Source organism: Fundulus heteroclitus, chromosome 4, assembly GCF_011125445.2.
Source record: "Fundulus heteroclitus isolate FHET01 chromosome 4, MU-UCD_Fhet_4.1, whole genome shotgun sequence".
Taxonomy (NCBI): Eukaryota; Metazoa; Chordata; class Actinopteri; order Cyprinodontiformes; family Fundulidae; genus Fundulus; species Fundulus heteroclitus.
In genome coordinates, this window is record NC_046364.1 from 19314057 (window position 1) to 19332837 (window position 18781).

The following is an 18781-nucleotide window of genomic DNA, read 5'->3' on the forward strand; positions in this document are numbered from 1 at the left end:
CCCTCTTCCCCCCTTTCCTCTATCCTTCCTCCACCTCGACCCACAGGCAAAAACTCAGAGCCACAGATATCCAGAACATCTCACCAAGCTCTCAGTCTGCTCTCTGAAACTCAGAGATGCATCCAGTTTTAAATCTGCTCAGTTACATTTTGAAAAATTAGCTCATTTACGCCGTCTGTTACTAGTGTCTTTGAGTGCAAATGAGGAAACTTTGAAGGCTTTGGCTCAAATGTTGCTTTTAGTGCTGTCGGTTGTGTAGACCTTTCCAACACTAATGCTCATCTCTGCTATAGAAACATTGAAAAATACTGTTTTCTTAGTTTTGGATGGTCAGCAGCTAAATACCTTATTGATGTGCTCTAAATGTCGTCTGTCTTCCCACATGCTCCCGTGGACCTCGACATTCCCACCATCACCAGGAATCAGTCCAAGGTAACGGCCCACACCGACACACAGGCATTTGTCAGGCTGCCCTGCTTCCAGTGTTGTGACTCGTCTCTGTGGAACAAAGCCACCGCTGTTTGACTCCTGCTAGGTTCAAGAGCTGCGTGGAGCCGTGCCGGCAGTGATACCGCACAGCGCTTTGACAGTCTTACTTTTTTTTATTTGCCTATGAAGTTTTCAGAGACTGTTTTGGGCTTGGAAATGTAATTGTTGGCTGCATCGCTGCATGCCAGTACTTCCAGGCTTTATTTGTTTCCCCGTTCAGCAGAAAGATTAAAGCCTGCTTAGCAGACAAGACAACAGACGAAGGGCACCAGGGTTACACTGCTGAGAGATATTCTCAAATGAAAGTCGCAGACGCTTTTTATCGGTTTAAATTGATTTGAAGCGGATGTCATTATTAGTAATGACACAAAAACAGCTAGATTACATCTAAATAACCTTATTTAAGAATAAATATACTTAAGGGCACAGAAATTTGGTTCCAAAGCTCCTCGTGTTTAGCGAAAGAAAAAAGTTATGCAAGAATTGACACAAAGTAAGTTTTGATAGCCTAAATTGATACCGCCTGCTGATTCACACCCTACTGTAACATATTTGCCATTCGAGGCCCATCTCAAGGCTTCTCAAGGTTTTCGCTGAATTTTGAAATGGATCAAAATTGAATGTAAGAGCTTTGTTTTACCAGACGATGTCACATATTGAAATGTGGATTACTATTTTGAAGCACATATTTGGTCCACTGGTAGTTTTCCTTCCAGCCACACACTCCCTATTATACAAAAAGTTAACCCTACAATTTAGGTTGGCTTGTCTGATAGCTAGGGCTGGGCGATAAATCGATTTAATCGATTAATTCGAATTTACAATTCTTTAAGATTTCATTTTTGGAAAATCTGGATTTTATTTTGCCAATACACTCATTGGGTTTCCATGAAGAGAACAGCATGTGATGCTGAATATGATGCTGAATATATGTTTAGGCAAATGTATTGTCAAAATATTGTTAAGTGGAAACTTTTTTTTACCATAATGCGAGGTACTTCATTTACTTTTTTTTTAACTTAGTTTGAAGTTCACAAGTGCAGTGAAGCCTGTTCTTAGCTCAATGTGTAATACCACTAGCAGCAAATGTTTTGTTATATTTTCATTGTTTATAATGGCACGGCTGCCATCTTGTTTTACAAGCATGTTTCACAGCTTGTTTTTAGTTGCACTTTGAATTCAGGTCAACTCCCTGACGAAATGCTTGACATAAAAAGCAAGGTTTTAAAATCATTTCTTTAATTTCTTTAATTTCTTTTTATGAAACAAGAAGGAGGAAAAAAATCGATTCATCGGATTTGGTATGATAAAATCTGAGATTTATTTTTTAATCCATATCGCCCAGCCCTACTGACAGCCAGTCTTTAACTTGGTGCTTGGCTTTGTAGTGCTGCCGGTAGCAGCCAGATTTCTTCTCTGTCTGATGCCTCTGTTGTTTCCACCATTTGTTCAGGTTTTTGCCTACGATTACTGCTTCTGGTCCATGGATGAGACGGATAAGGAAAAATATGCTGGTCAGTTTGTGATTTGTGCCACAGAATTTGCAGAATCACTGTTTATACCTTTTTTTTTATTTAAATACCTGAACATATAAAGGAAATGCTACTGCAATGAGCGTTTGTGCTTTTATATTTTCTGCTACTAAAGCTGTGTTTTAGCTGAATAACGTTGCCTGAACTGATCCTCCTCACAGGTCAGGAGGTGGTCTTCCAGTGCCTTGGGGAAAGTCTTCTCCACAACGCCTTCCAGGGCTACAATGCCTGCATATTTGCCTACGGACAAACCGGTAATATACAATGACAGCTATGCTTTCACCATAAATGGACACATGATAAACAGGGTATATATCTGATAACATTACTTTACAGCTTACCTGTGCAGATCCTCATTTCTTCAGGCCACAACAGCCACAGACTTAAATCGGAGGCAGCCAGACTGTTGCTCAGTGATTCTCTGAAGGCGTTTCAACACCCATCCAGCAGTCTGAAGTGAAGAAGCGATAGTCTGGCTACCTCCGATTTAAGTCTCTTTGTGGTCTTTACAGTTTGTTTTGCTTACAATCTACATTAGTTGTGTGATTGTAAGCAAATGGCTGATCATTTAATTTCCATCCTCCTTTACATAAGGCTGTAAAAAACATATTGTGAGCTCGTACTTAGCAATAGCACTTATGCTCACGAATGCCTTAACGTCTCTCTGCAACGCTCGCTTCAGGTTCAGGGAAGTCGTACACCATGATGGGCTCGGGGGACCAGCCTGGGCTGATCCCTCGACTCTGCAGCGCTTTGTTTGAACGAACCAAGGAGGAGCAGCGGGAGCAGGAGAGCTTCACTGTGGAGGTGTCCTACATGGAGATCTACAACGAGAAGGTCCGAGATCTGCTTGACCCAAAGGGGTAGGAGCTCCCACCAAGCTTTCAGCTCTGTTATCAGATCTCATTGTGTCTTCTCTGCAGCACGGCGTCTCAGTTACAAATCAAAGATTAAAACTCTTTCTTCTCCTCAGCCAAGTACTTGATAAGTGGTTTTAGTGTTTAAATTGATTTATATTTCTTGACTTCATTTATGTTTTCCTCATTAATATGCATCAAACTGATTAAAGCGGTGCCCAGAATCTGTTAAGTAATATTGAGTCCATGTAGAAATGCAGATTTTCTGAAGAACAAACAAAACTGAACTATGTAGGATTAAAATCACCATCCAGATGTTGGTAATGATTCCTTATTGTGGTGTAGTGTGATGGCTGCTGTGGTGGGCAGTAGATAAAAAGCTTAGCAGCCTGCCCTGCCGTCACCAATTGAGGCCGGTTTAGTCCAGCAGGTCAGCAGTAAATCAGGACTCCAGGCCACCGTCTGCTGCCCCAGACACCGTAACCTTTGACTCTCCCTCTGTACGTGACCTTTAACCTTGGTAAAATGACCCAAAAAGAAGCACACCATCTGACCGCCATATGCGCTTTGGCCACGGAGCCACAAATGATGAAGTGGTCAGGAGCATGGCAGAATTAGGGTCAAAGAGCCGTGTGCTGATGGAGTCCGTGAGCTCAGCGATCATCCCGCTGACACAAAGCACCAAGAGGGAACGCCAGAAGTCACCATGTGGTCGCTCTGTGTCCTCATCCTGTTTTTGTGTCCAGGGGCAGACAACCTCTGCGGGTGAGGGAGCATAAAGTTTTGGGTCCCTACGTCGACGGCCTGTCACGACTCGCTGTAGCCAGCTACAAGGTAAAGCTGCGGATCTCCTGCGTTTTATTCTTTTCATTCTTTCTCTGCCAGGCTTATCGACTTTTATCTCCTGCATTTATTATCATCATCAAAAGCCCCGTGATCAAGTTTCCTTTTTAAGGTTTCGGTTTCCGGAAGATGCTTGACTGCATTACTGCAGCTTGCTAACTGTGCTGCTCTAATTTGTGTTTAAGCCAAGAGCGCAGCCTGTTTAAACAGGTTTTCTCAGACAACTTAGGCCAGTTAATTGTGTTCCTGTTACCAGTTCTGCTGGTTTACCTTCAGGGCCCTAAGGCCTTCACAGTGATTATACATCCAAAAACAAACCATTACTACTACCTGCCAAAGATTAAGCCGGTGAGCTTTGACAGCCTTAAGAGAGGGCATTACACTGAATCCTCCGGGCTCTGATGAGCCACACTAAGCCCAGCGTTCTGAGATAATTACTAAGGTAATTACTGTCCCCACACACAAGGCTTCAGCTGTGAGCTAGCTGTGAGTTTTTCTCTTTCTGTTGGTGCCATTGAAAATATAAGTCAGTGAATTTGTTTATTTTTTTTACTACCACTCATAAATTCAATCTAAGTTGCACCACCATAGGAGGTTAATGATGCATAATTGCCGTACATTTGTTCCTACAAGCAATGCAGGAACAAATGGAGTCGAGCCGAGGCTGATTCCTTTTGAACAGCTTAACGTCTTTGCCACTTTTTGATCAGAGCAAAAATTGCTTGAAGCTGCAAATGTCCTGATCATGATTTTTTTTTTTGTATTTCCCATCCCAGTAATTTAAAAATAAGCATTAGCCAGTTTTGAGTGGGGGATGTTCTTAAAATCAGTGCCATGTAAAAGCAGCGAACTAACACGCTGTTCCATAGAAATGATATAATCCGCTTTGAGATCATAGTTCCTTAATGAGCAGTCAGCGATGAGCCTCCTGCATCACGGAGCACTTTGTCCTTTCACATCAGATAAAGCGGTGTGCTGAGATTGCAGGCGGCATGTGTTTCCAGAGCACACAGCTGGGATTGTGGAACCAAAGGCTTACAACGCACCACATTCACCTGAGCTACATGTTCAAGTTATGCATCGGGCATTTTCCCTATATTGCCAAGCACAGTTTCACAATCTTCATTAAAATTTTCCAAAAATTCAGTGCTACAAATTCAAGCAAAACCATTGTCACGTTTTAAGCATGTTTTAATCAAAGTAATGTATTTCTGGGATCAGACGGGCATGTAATGTCTCACTTTGTGTTGCATCACTACGTCTCATTTGCATGTTTACTGTCAGTTTTGATACAACCTGTTGATAATTCGGCTCATAACAGAATTAAGTGTGGTTCCAGTCAGTTTTGAGGACAACACTTCCTTTTAGTTTCCTTTGAAGGTCTACAATTTAGTGACCCGTGTTTCATCTGCTCTCTGGTCAGCTCCTCCAGGCCAGCTGGGGAAACTTAAGTCATATGATCTGAGTACGACCTGCAGATCATGTCACGTGACGTAAACAGACAGAAGCCGCAGGAGACTCTCTTTCACAAATAATGTCACTATAAAAATGTGGAAACAGAGGACAATCTAAATTATCAGATAAATAATGAGGACAGCTGTTGCAATGGTTTTGCAGAGCATGCACATAAGTGGGGCTACGAGCTAATACCCTGTTGTCTGTAGGGTAGTCCCTTAAAGCATGTATGGTAGTCATATCCCAGAGAATAGCAATAATAATTGGTAGATTCTCAGCCAATGTAGGATTAAAAAAAATAGCCAACATCCACGTCTAAAAAGTTCTTAAAAGCATTTACAAACCTATTTTGTGTCAGTGGTGAAACTACAGTGAACCTCAGATAGACAAACAATTTAGACTCCTGGCTGAATACAGTCTGTGTGTTTCTGTGTTATCTGTTAGTTTTACCCTTCGCTGTCTAGAATCTAGTAGAAATTGATTAATTTGTGAATTGCTGAAAGATCCCAAAGTTATGGCAAAAGCAGGTGGCCATAAAGACTTTGGGGAATAACCTATTTGTTGGCAAATGTCAATATCAGGCTACAAGAATGAAAACAAGTTGCTTAGAGTCTTTGCCAAGAAGCTTTTCAGTCTAGGTAATCAAAGCTAAAGTGCAGGAAAGACGCCAGTGCTGCCAGTCAAACAGGTCAGCTGTGCAGGAACGGAGCGGGACTTCTAATGTCTTGCTCCGTTAAGAGATCGACCGAATAAACCAGAACCAGTGTGGCACCGTGCATGAACAAGACCGAGAGCAGCTTAGGCAACAGGACTGTAATTAAATAGCTATTCCAGATAGAAACATAATGTTTGTATCATTGATGTCTGTGATGAATGCTTGTTTTACCAGGACATCGAGTCTCTGATGTCGGAGGGGAATAAATCCCGCACCGTAGCGGCCACAAACATGAACGAGGAGAGCAGTCGGTCGCACGCCGTCTTTAACATCATCCTCACGCACACGCTCAAAGACCTGCGGTCTGGGGTAAGATGCAACCACACACAGAGCCGGGCAGGGGGCAACGCTGATGTATGACTTCTGCTGAGGATCATCTCCGCATTACATTCAAAAAGAAGTTTGGATTTAACTCACAGAGTCCTTCTAAAGCACCAGTGTCAGGTTTACACAAGGAGCCAAGCACTCGGGACAGTTGTATCATTTCTGACTGTTAAAGGTTTGTTCAACAAATGAAGGTTGGCTACACAAAAGATGAGCTACAGCAGTATCCAGCACCACTGTCTAATCGCAACGATTGCACCTTCAGTGTCTCACCGATAGCCATCCTCCTTTAGTTCAAAGGGTAGGACTGAGTTACAACAAACTTAACTGCGTTTTATTTGGAGAGAGCAACAGAAATAGTGGACACTTGTGAAGTTAGAAGGACAATAGTTACAAGTGAGATGAGGAAAATGTCAGCGTACGTATAAGGTGTAACTGGACATGCCTCACAGTAAAACCTGGTGGTCATACTGTGGAGACCGCCATGCTTTGGGGATTGTTTTCATTCAGAATGGACGGGGAAGCTGATCAGTGTTGGTGGGAGAATGGAGATAAATACGGAGCCACTGGGAAGGAAAAGCCTTTAGTCTCCAAAAGACCCGAGGCAGGGGTGGAGGGATTTCTGGTGTTTTTTGTAAAGCCACACCCATATATCATTTTTCCATTAACCTCACAGTCATGCACTGCTTAGTGTTGTTCTTTCATATAAAAGTGAAATATATTGTGATTGTTAAATAGCAAAATGTGGAGAAGTTGAAGCGGTATAAATACTTTTCTTCAAAGAGCCTTCAGATGCTGCCAGTAATGAAAGTCAACAGGAATTCAAATAACCCAACCTCTGTGAGGCCGTGCTAGGTAATGTAGGCAGTATTATTTTATACACAAGTTTAGGCAAACATCACGTGGTGGATTTCTCAGATTATGGTGAAGGTAGTTGGAGAATGAGGTGATGCCCCCCCCCCCCCCCCCCCTTCTCTCCTCCCTACTGTGAATCTCTAAAAGGAGAGACCTCAGTGACTCATTCTCCTTCCTGCCCTGACCCACTTTACCCTCCCTACTCCTCGCTCTTATTTCTGGCTCGCACCAAACCCTGTTAATAATTCACAGTCATGACTGGGAGTTTGTCAGCTGATACAGCCCGCTTTGTTTTCAGCGCACACACACACACACACACACACACACACACACACACGCAGTCATTCACCAAGTTGGTCACCGTTGCACTCATCAAGCTCAGCAGTCCGACCAGCAGCTACTAGAGAAAGGGTTTAGTCAGCAAGTGAGTCACTTTCCTGGCGCGTATTTCCATTAGAACCCTATTTGGTTGGTTTGAAGGCTGGAAATGGCACCGCTGCACACAGCCTGGTTGTTAAAGCGGCAGAGACAGGATTTTTCCACAGTGAAGTTTCACCCAGGGTTAATCTCTCTAGACCATCGATGCTCATCTCAGTGCTGCAGAACACTTGTTGAAGTTGCGTGTTTAAAGCCGTAACGGATACCAGGTAGTAAAGTTGCCCCCCCCCCCCTCCCCGCTGCTGGATGAGTCATTCTCAGAAATGAGTCAACAGAGTTTCATTCAGCAAAACGGTCTGCACTTTGAACTTACTAACAACTAACTCAGTTGTTTGCATTGCAGAGGAGAAAATAGTAAAATGTTCTTTGCTGATGAGACATTTTCTCTTTTCCCTCTTTGTTTCCTTGTGGACACTTTCAGCTTAGAAACCTAAAATGTGTGTTTATTTGTTTAAACCATGACTGCATTGGATCCTTTTAAAACTGCTGCCAGGTAGTTTGACACATCCTGTCTGCTGATCTGGTCATCACCCAGTCTGGTTTACCAAGCAAACAAAGGCCCGCGTTGAAGATTGTTGCATCATTGAATAGTTTCACCACCTCATCATTACTTTAGTTTCTTGATCGAGTGTTACGAATAGAGCGTAAAAGAGCGTAACGCCTGTGTTCCAGTCCGTCATTAAAGTCAGCAGCTATTCCGGTTTGTTCACTTTGGTCATTTTATCTTCCATTTTCACAACAACTGCAGCCTCTTTTCTTTCACTTATCCAGAAAAACAACTCTCACTTGTTCAGCAGGGAGTTTTCCTCTGGGAATGCCAAGTTCTGTTTGTGGTTGATGTGTATCACTGCACCCTGGGCTGGGTCTTTATCTGCCATCTTCCCCTTGTTTCTTTCCAGGAGTCATGTTGTGTGTAAACTCCTTCAGATTTTCAGTGGGATGTTAGATAAGTAGTGAAAAATGTTTAAGGTGATAAGACTACCTAACCGTGGAGCCCTCCTGCACCCGCAGACATTCACACACACACACCTCATAAGGTAACTTTCTCTACCATAAGCGTGACTGTGTGAGGGTTTAGGGATGTGTGCACGAACGCACCGAGCTTTCTCAAATAAAGTAAAGTAGTTGGTTAGGTCCACAGCCAGATGGGGCCCATCCGGGCGGATAGGCTGACATCAGGTGTTGGATTCAACCTCGTCAGCTGCTGAGCAGTCACAGATTGTGACCTGATATCCTCTTCTTCTGATGATCCTCAGAAAAATGCAGAGGGAAGCTGTACACAAGAGGCTGAGAGATGATGACGATGCATAGACCTGCCTGGTAGAGTTACAAAAACCCAGAAAAGGCATCAGCAAGAGACTCTGATTGTTGTTTCTTTAAATGTGACTGCTGAGGAGAACACGGTCCACAATAAACATTTCCTGTTTTAGGCTTCCTCGCTGAAGCCTTACTAAGACATTAAAGTGAGATTAAGTAGTTTATTAGTATGTCCTTGTCTGTTCTGTAGACGAGCGGGGAGAAGGTGAGTCGCCTGAGTCTGGTCGATCTGGCTGGAAGCGAGCGTGCAGCAAAAACCGGAGCAGCAGGAGAGCGGCTGAAGGAGGGAAGCAACATCAACAAGTAGGCAACGCTCTCCGCACAAAGCTGCAACGTGTTTTCACAGGAGCACTGCTTCGTTGACAAAAACAATGGATGTACTCTCCCTGGCGTTAGGGATGGGGAAACAGGATATTGGTAATGATTGTTGTGATAAAAATGTGTCGTCCTGGGAAAATAACCATAGACGACGTGTGCGAACCAAAAAACTAGCATTGTTTTTATTGTTTTAACTGTTTTAACTGTTTTGAGGTCTTTAATAAATTCTGATGTGAAATTAGGTTTCTGGCTGCAGTACAGCACAATGATAATATTTCTAAGAGAAACGCATGTAGATATTTAGGCCTTGTAACTTTTTAACAGCTAAACTTCATTTAGCTGTTAAAATCCTGTTCAAGGTTTGCATAAAAACAGGAAACCAAACTGCAAAAATCAACCTTTCCAGTTGGTTTTATCTTTTTTTCTCTCACATTTTTTGAAACAAAATATAATAGGTATAAGTTATGAAGAGACTGTGGCAAGGCTACACTGCAAAAAGGGAACTAAAAGAAAGTGACATTTTCTTGAAATGAGTGTATTTGTCCTTGAATTGAGCAGGTAAAAAAGATGATCTGTCAATGAAATTAGCATTTTGACCCCTAAAATAAGATAATTAGATATACTGCACTTGAAATAAGATGGAGATGAATTGTTCCTATTTTATATGCAAAAGTTTTATGCCCTTGGCACGTAATCTTATTTACCTGCTCAAATCAAGGACAAATACAATAATTTCAAGAAGATTTTACTTATTTACAGTTCCCTTTTTGCAGTTTGCAGAGCCCTGACCTCCAACGTAATAGACATACTGATCCTGATACAGTTGCTCCCGCAGTACCGACACCTACTGCATAGATATTCTGCTGTGATATGGAGCCAGCAGCAGCTCCAAGGTTATTCACCCCAGCATGTGTGTATGGTTTTTGGTCCAGGTCCCTTACCACGCTTGGTCTGGTCATTTCTGCACTAGCAGAACAGGGAACGGCCAAGAACAAGACCAAGTTTGTCCCATACAGAGACTCTGTTCTGACCTGGCTGCTGAAGGTAAAACGACCATTACAGGCTTTTTGATTCAACTAATTAAGAACACGTTCTCATTTTCTGCTATTTTGACACATTTCTTTTTACGATGTTTGTCCAGGACTGCCTGGGGGGCAACAGCCGCACAGCCATGGTTGCGACGGTGAGCCCAGCCGCAGACAACTACGAGGAAACCCTGTCGACGCTGCGCTACGCTGACCGGGCGAAGAACATCGTCAACCACGCTGTCGTCAACGAAGACCCGAACGCGCGCATCATCAGAGAGCTGCGGGAAGAAGTAGAGAAACTCCGAGTGCAGCTAACTCAGGCAGAGGTGAGATGTCTTCAGCAATCCCAGACATAACATTACATCTGCCTTTCTCCGTCATCATTGGCTTCCTGTCCTGCAGTCAATGAAAGCTCCAGAGCTGAAGGAGCGCCTGGAGGAATCTGAGAAGCTGATCCAAGAGATGACCTACACCTGGGAGGAGAAACTAAGAAAAACTGAAGAGATCGCACAAGTAAGTAGTCAGCAAGGCCAATATGTTGAGCTAATGCTTAATGTCAGGCCAAATATACACCGGGAACACGTTTCTTTTTGTTTGTGGGCTTTTAGGAGCGTCAGAAGCAGTTGGAGAGTCTGGGGATTTCCCTTCAGTCTTCAGGGATCAAAGTTGGAGATGATAAAAGTTTTCTTGTCAACCTGAATGCGGACCCCGCCCTAAATGAGCTGCTAGTGTACTACCTGAAGGTACGGACCCCTACAGGTTTTCCCCATCATGCTGTCACGTCCGTATTCTGCCAACATTGCAACATGTTGAACGCTGTGTCTCAGGAACACACACGCGTGGGCTCAGCAGACTCCCAGGACATCCAGCTGTGTGGGATGGGTATCCAGGCTGCCCACTGTGTCATTGACATCACACCAGAGACCGCTGTCATCCTCACCCCCCATCCTAACGCCCGGTGAGGAACGCCACAGCAACATGTTTCAGACGAATCAGCTCAAATAAGCTGCAAACAGGCGAGAGGGTTGAAGTCCGTGTGGTTCTGGATCATTACCGTACTGATGAGCAACGATGGCATATCATTCAAAGAGCGAGTCGGCTGACATCTCAGTCAGCTCCACACCGTCACGCTCTGCAGTCAGATGTGACAAGAATAAAAAACGTCTAGATTTTAATGGAAGGTTTTTGACATGAGCCACATTCATTAAAACATTGGACAGCACATCTAAAATCACATTAAATCCCAGGATGCTTCCAGCTTTCACACAAGGACAAGAGAAAAAGGCTCACACTATAACATATTTTATCCACTGAACACTGAGTGAGATCAAAGGTGAAAGATGCTGATTTCTCTTGATTTTTTTTCTATGTTTTCTTTTTTTTTCTTTTTGCTGATTTACAGTTTCATTGTGTAGTTGAGTTAGTAAGATAAGATAAGATGGTCTTTATTGATCTCACAATGGAGAAATTCACTCGTCACATCGGCTCATACAAGAGGGTGCAGAGTAGGGAAGGTGCATTCAGTTATATACAGTGAGTCTTCATATATACAATGGATCAAAAAGAATAACAAAAAATACAAAAAAGGAAATAGGAATGGGCATATGATGTCTTATCGTGACACATTTAGTGACCCTACATGCATAAAAGGTATATTTCCATAGCATTTGGCCAGTGTTGTCTAAGATGAATGAAGGACATCTTTATGTAGAAGATAAAATATCCTTTTACTTAACTTCTTACCTATTTAGTGTTATTTTAAACACATCACTGAAGCTGCAAATGGCTACTAGCTGTGTGCGACTGGGCAGTGCTTAGATATGGTCCGATCACTAAATAATCAGATTATTTTTACTTTGACTGACCGATCGGTGCGGGTTGATTTCTTTATGCGTCACTCGGAGCTAATTGTTGTTTTTATACAAATATATAGTTCTAATTTTCAGAGATAATTAATATCTATGTGAACGAAATGTTAAGTACCCTGGTACATTATTTAACCCACGCACGAGTATATTCATTAAATCATGTTATGAGCTAGAAATAAACCTAGCTAGGAAAGGTCTCAGCTGATTTTTATATTATTTATCTTATTTATTTATTTGGGTTACAGGACTTGTGTTAATGGGTCTCCAGTAACCAGTGCTTTGCAGCTTCACCATGGTGACCGAATCTTCTGGGGAAACAACCACTTCTTCAGGTAATTTACCATATTTTATCTACACTAATATTCATCTAACCATCAAACGTGTCATTTTATAGAACTTGTAAACATTTTTAACATTTCCTTTTCTTAAAAGTTAACCATTTGAGTCACTGACGCGCGTTTATCTCACTTCTAGAATCAATCTGGCAAAGCGGCGCTCACGGCCGACAGAGGAAGAGGAGGGCGAGGGCAGCGCGTTGAAGAGCAGCGGCAGCAGCGAGCAGCTGGACGCCGACGGGGACACGGCCAGCGAAGTCTCCAGCGAGGTCAGCTTCTCCTACGAGTTCGCCCAGACGGAGGTCATGATGAAGGCCCTGGGCAGCAACGGTGAGAGGAGCCAGCAGGATGTCACACTGGTTTCCTGCAGCGCCCCAACGGTGTTGCTTTTGATCGCCCGCGCTTCTGTCTGCCCGCTCATCGGCTCTGTGTCCGCTCAGACCCCATGCAGGCGGTCCTGCAGTCACTGGAGAGGCAGCACGAAGAGGAGAAGCGATCCGCGCTGGAGCGACAGAGGCAGATGTACGAGCAGGAGCTCCAGCAGCTGCGCAAGAAGCTCAACCCGGACCGTCTGTCCTCGGGCCAGTCTGGGGGACAGATGTCTGGCCAGCAGGGACAGGGACAGCAGTCTCACTACCGCAGCCTGGAGAGGCTCAGCATGGGAGGGATGAGCCATTCTACCAGCGCTCAGAGCCGACTCAGGCAGTGGAGCGAGGACAGGTGGGCAGGGAGTGTGTACACTAGACGTTTCCTCATCCCTGTCTTTTTTTTTATCAGCTGTTTCCTCCCTTTCTCCTGCAGGGAGGCAGTTTTAGTGAGGAGCCTCCGCAGGCTGAGGGAGCAGATAGTGAGAGCAAACCTGCTGGTGCAGGAGGCGTGTTTCATCTCAGACGAGCTGGAGCGTCACACCGAGTACAGAGTCACCCTGCAGATCCCGTCGGACAACCTCAACGCAAACCGCAAGGTCTCACGCAGCGAAATAAGTCACTTCCATCACTGTGCCGACGTGTGTTTACCTGCAGCTCATTAGCCCAATACGTCTGTGTTCAGAGGGATGCAGTCCTCAGCGAACCGGCTATTCAGGTTCGAAGGCGCTGTCGAGGCAAGCAGATCTGGAGCTTGGAGAAGATGGAGAACCGTCTGGTGGACATGAGAGAGCTCTACCAGGAGTGGCAGGACTATCACCTCCACCACCAAGACGATCCAGTGAGTTAACCTCTACAAGACAGCTAGGAATCCTGATCAGGTCATGAAATCAGACATCTGCTCTTACACACTTGTTAAACCTCTCTTCCCCTCCTTCAGGTAATGCGTTCATACTTCCGACGAGCTGACCCGTTCTTCGACGAGCAGGAGAACCACAGTCTGATCGGCGTGGCCAACGTTTTCCTTTCATGTCTGTTCTACGACGTGAAGCTGCAGTACGCCGTTCCCATCATCAACCAAAAAGGAGAGGTAGAGTCCCAGCGTCCTCGCTCGTCCTCGCTCGCTCCCTTTTCAAGTGCAATTCAGACACAAGCCTTCTCTCCGTCTCGGCAGGTCGCTGGACGCCTACATGTGGAGGTGATGAGAGTGGGAGGAGGCTTGGAGGACAACATGGCGGGAGGCGATGAATCGGACAACAACCAGGACTCTGAATTTGAGGACCGCAAACTGGTCTGCTCGGTAAGCGATACTGAAGGTCGTTCGTTGAGCTGTTCCCTACACCGTGCAGCCATGAGTGTCTTCTTTCAGTCAGATTAGGACTCTCATGTTGCCTTGTGTTCATCCGCAGATAAAGATTTTGCAAGCCACTGGTCTTCCCCAGCACCTGTCCAACTTCGTCTTCTGTCAGTACTCGTTCTGGGACCAGTCTGAGCCCACCATCGTGGCTCCTGAAGTCGACCCTTCCTCCTCATCACCGAACTCCAAGGACCCACACTGTATGGTTGTGTTTGACAGCTGCAAGGTGAAGACAGACCTTTTGCTTTTAAAATCAGTGATCGGCACCGAACAGGCAGCGGTAACAGATGTGACTCTTTGTTGATACCGGTAGGAGCAAGCGGTGTCGGTAACAGAGGATTTCATCGAGTATCTTACTGAAGGAGCGGTTGCCATCGAGGTTTATGGACACAAACAGTCTGATGGAGGGAGAAACCCAGCGCTGTGGGACCTCAGCATCATCCAGGCCAAAACACGCACACTACGCGACAGGTAGACACGCAGCCGGCTACCTTTTCTACTCCTATGCTAGCAGACAGCTTCCAACAGGATTCTCCTCCATTTAGCTCCATTATGATGGAGGACAACCGTGTTGTTAGGTTTGCAGTGGTCCTGAACTCTTTGCATTTTAAGATTACAGTTCAAACCAGAAGTTTACATACACCTTATAAAAAGACAAACGCTTTTTTTCCCCCTCACTGTCAGAAATGAAATCTGAATAAACCTATAAATTATTTCTATTTGCTTAATGCCAGAATGAGAGAAGGTCTATTTTTTTTTACAATAATTTATTACTTCATGTTCAGAAGTTTACATACACTAAGATCACTGTGCCTTTAAACAAACTGGGAACACCGAGATGTCGTATCTTTGGAAGTTGGTCTGAGACGCATCCGCAGAGGCTTTAAAGGCTCCCCTAAATCATAAAAAGTCAAAAGAAATCAGCCGAGATATATGAGAATTGTGGACTTTCACAAGTCTGGTTCATACTTGGGTGCAATTTCTAAATGCTTGAAGTTCATCTGTTCAAACTATTAAACATAGAAACACCATGGGACTGGCCAGCCATCACATCACTGTGGAAGGAGACGGGTTCTGTGTCCCACAGATGAATGTGCTTTGGTCTGAAATATGCATACCAACCCAAGAACAGAAGCAAGACCTTGTTAAGATGCTGGCTGAAGCTGGTAAGAGTGTCTCATTGTCCACAGTGAGACCAGTAGTGGGCCAACGTGGGCCGAAAGGCTACATTACTCCAAAAAAAACATATCAAAAGCCAGATCACAATACGCAAACTCACACGGGGACAAGGAAGTTAATTTTTGGAGACATGTCCTGTTGTCTGAACTACTGGGCCATAATGACCATCGTTACATTAGGAGGAAGAAGGGGGAAGCTTTCAAGAGAACACCATCCCACCTGTGAAATACGGGGTGGCAGCATCATGCTGCGGGGTTGTTTTGCTGCAGGAGGGACTGGTGCGCTTCACAAAAGAGACAGCATCGTGAGAAAAGAACATTTTATGGAAACTCTGAAGCAACATCAACAACAAAGCTGAAGCTTGGGTGCAAATGGGTCTTCCAAATGGCCAATGACCTGAGGCATTCAGTCAAACTGCTTACAAAGTGGCTAAAGGATAACAAAGTCAATGTTTTGGAGTGACCATCACAAATCCCTGAGCTCAATCCAGGTGCAAGCAAGGCGTCCTACAAACTGGGCTCAGTTCCACCGGTTCTGTCCGGAGGAACGGTTCCTGACGACGTTTGTGAGAAGCTTGTGGAAGGAGATCCAAAATGTTTGACCCAGGTCATACGGTTCGAAGGCAAAGGTACCAAATATTCACGTATGTGAACTTCTGACCTTCAAGAAAGCAATAAAACAACGATGGCTCTCATTATTCTGGCATTTAGAAAATAGAAATAAATCAGACCAAGACAGGAAAAGTTATTCAGATCTGTCAGAGTAAAAGGGGTGAATGCACACTACTAGACTTTTCAGATTTGTTTTAGTTGTAAAAACATTTGAAGCTCACGGATTGTTTTGTTGGCTCGCGGTAGATGGAGTGAAGTCACGCGTCGCCTGGAACTATGGATTCAAATCCTGGAAATAAATGAAAATGGAGACTTTGTTCCAGTGGAAGTCGTTCCGGCTAGAGATGTGAGCACAGGGGGAATCTTCCAGCTTCGGCAGGTAGGAATATAAGCCTCAGTTTTTACTGCAGCCACCATGATGGCAAACCTGTCGACCTCAGTGGAGGATAAAATGCGTATTAGTGTTCAAAATCCTGTTTCTGTCAACTTCTAATTCTCTTTTTTTCCTCTTTGTCGCCTCCAGGGGCAGTCGAGGCGAATCCAGGTGGATGTGCGATCGGTTCAGGACTCGGGCACGATGCCTCTGATAGCCGAGATTGTTCTCGCCGTGTCGGTGGGCTGCGTGGAGATCAGAAACAACACAGCGAACCCAGAAGGGGACGAGATGGACAGCTATCAGGTACGCCAAACTAACACAACTCTCCTCCTGTTTGCTTCATAATGCTCTAGATGAAGTTGAGTCAATGTAGAAAATGGATTAATTGAGTAGTTTGCTGGATAGGAGAGAGATCTGGAGCGTCTGCGGCGGCAGTGGTTGGCCGCTCTCACCAAGAGACAGGAGTACCTGGACCAGCACCTGCAGAGCCTGGTTAGCAAAGCAGGTAACATTCACACATGTGTGCATGCAAGCATGACTGGTCCACGTTGTGTCCGCTGGGTTTAACGTCGTCGTCTCTGTGTGCAGAAAAGACGGAGGACGACATGGAGAGGGAGGCCCAGCTGCTGGAGTGGAGGTTGACTCTCACTGAGGAGAGAAATGCCGTCATGGTGCCCTCTGCTGGCAGCGGCATTCCCGGGGCTCCTGCAGAATGGTGCGGCTCCTTTGCTCACATCTGATGGGTTAAACACACCGTTGCCGCTGTTGCGCCACATTTACCAATTAAAGGCAAAAAAAAGAAACCGTGTTTGTGAAATGGTGCTTGTCTGCTCACAGGGCTCCTCTGCCAGGGATGGAGACGCACATTCCCGTCCTGTTCCTGGACCTCAAACGTAAGGACGGAGCAGTTTGTGCCCACGTTAGTCTTAGTCTCTCACAGGGTGATTTAAAATATTTCACTGCTTCTCCAGCCGATGACCTCAGCTCTCAGGAGCAGTTTGAAGTGCCTGAGGCTGGAGGCTGGGACGCAACGTTGAGCGGAGAAGACGAGGATGACTTCTTCGACCTGCAGATTGTTAAGCACTACGACGGAGAGGTGAACGTCGGCTGGCTAGGGCTTCTTCTCTTCCTTTTTTTTTTTTGAGAGGAACTGGCCGCCTTTCCACTTGCCTCATAGTCATGACTCCTAATGCCTGACAGGTAAAAGCAGAAGCATCGTGGGACTCTACGGTCCACGAGTGTCCCCAGCTCAGTCGCGGCGGGTCGTGGCCGGAGCAGCGCGTCTACCTGACCGTCCGAGCGGTGGTCCAGCTCAGCCACCCCGCCGACATGCAGCTGGTGCTGAGGAAGAGGATCTGCGTCAACGTTAACTCGGGCCGCCAGGGCTTCGCCCACAACTTTCTCAGGAGGATGTCTACTCGCAGCACAATACCTGGCTGTGGCGTTACCTTCGAGGTGGTGTCCAACATCCCTGGGGTAGGACTAAAGGAAGGACGCTGGTGTTTAGTTTCACTGAAAGTTAGCTTGTAATAGAAATTGGATGGAAAAAGGCAAAACTATATAAAAAAATCTGGAAGGAGCTATGGAAGAGGTGCAGTGAGAAGCTATAAGAAGTCATGTTTGCAATGCAGCTTAAGCTATAATGGAGGCACAGGAGACGTTTCTGGATCAGACGGCACAACAGCACCTTTAACATGTTTGCCTGCATGAAACATAAAGTACATGGAGGAAATATATATCATATCAGCCCAAACACACCATTGGCATTAGGATGCTTGGAGCATCCTCTTCTGCAGCACTGCCACGGAAAGACTGATGAGCTAAACACAAGGCAGTCCTGCTAGAGGCTGCAGATTACTTAGCTTGGATCAAAACATCTTCAAGCGTTAGAACGGCCCAGTCAAAGTCCACACCTTTCTCCAAATGAGAGTCTGTGTGGCAGTAACCCAGAACTCAAGTTTAAATTTACTCCATCCGTTCCAAACGAGTTGAAGCTTTTGAAGCAAATAAGAATGGGCAAAGATTTTAGTCTCGATGTACAAACAGGTAAAGACCAAAAAAAACTGTAATTACAGCAACAGGTTTCTGCTGACTGATGGCGTCTGAATACAGAAACATGCCACTCATTTCAGGTTTTTTACTGTTTGAAAATGACGTCTCCTTTTCCTTCCACTTCACAACTTTGTCCATTTTCTGTCCAGCTAAATTCAATAAAACCCATTAAATGTATGGTTATAGCACAACAAATGGGGAAATCCTTGGTGAAGACTAATGTGCCTGATATTTTCTGTCCACCAGGACGCTCCAGGTTCCGAGGACAGGGAGATGCTGGCCCGGCTGGCGGCGAGTGCACACAACAGCCAATCAGGAGACGACGAGGCTGCCATCGAGAAATACCTCCGCAGCGTGATGAGTCTGGAGAACATCCTGACGCTGGATAGACTCAGACAGGTAGAATAGCCTAGAACCGTGAACAGCGAGGCTGGTTGGAAATCAGCCAGGCCGATCACGAGGAAGGC

General features: G+C 45.1%; 1 protein-coding gene across 7 annotated transcripts in view; it reads left to right on the plus strand.

The window, feature by feature from the left end:
• The window catches only part of kif13ba (kinesin family member 13Ba), a 42767-nt gene that overhangs the window by 17296 nt on the left and 6690 nt on the right, over positions 1-18781 (plus strand). For all 7 annotated transcript variants that reach the window (XM_036136225.1, XM_036136230.1, XM_036136227.1 and 4 more), the window contains 29 exons: positions 420-432; positions 1943-2003; positions 2183-2275; positions 2704-2884; positions 3625-3712; positions 6066-6200; positions 9016-9128; positions 10076-10187; positions 10285-10497; positions 10574-10684; positions 10780-10914; positions 10999-11129; positions 12285-12371; positions 12514-12704; positions 12815-13094; positions 13176-13338; positions 13425-13580; positions 13680-13829; positions 13914-14039; positions 14149-14322; positions 14410-14567; positions 16133-16265; positions 16410-16565; positions 16668-16767; positions 16851-16977; positions 17100-17155; positions 17234-17358; positions 17463-17738; positions 18561-18713. In XM_036136225.1, the coding sequence (XP_035992118.1) occupies positions 420-432; positions 1943-2003; positions 2183-2275; positions 2704-2884; positions 3625-3712; positions 6066-6200; positions 9016-9128; positions 10076-10187; positions 10285-10497; positions 10574-10684; positions 10780-10914; positions 10999-11129; positions 12285-12371; positions 12514-12704; positions 12815-13094; positions 13176-13338; positions 13425-13580; positions 13680-13829; positions 13914-14039; positions 14149-14322; positions 14410-14567; positions 16133-16265; positions 16410-16565; positions 16668-16767; positions 16851-16977; positions 17100-17155; positions 17234-17358; positions 17463-17738; positions 18561-18713 (3997 nt within the window). The remainder of the gene's footprint in view (positions 1-419; positions 433-1942; positions 2004-2182; positions 2276-2703; positions 2885-3624; positions 3713-6065; positions 6201-9015; positions 9129-10075; positions 10188-10284; positions 10498-10573; positions 10685-10779; positions 10915-10998; positions 11130-12284; positions 12372-12513; positions 12705-12814; positions 13095-13175; positions 13339-13424; positions 13581-13679; positions 13830-13913; positions 14040-14148; positions 14323-14409; positions 14568-16132; positions 16266-16409; positions 16566-16667; positions 16768-16850; positions 16978-17099; positions 17156-17233; positions 17359-17462; positions 17739-18560; positions 18714-18781) is intronic.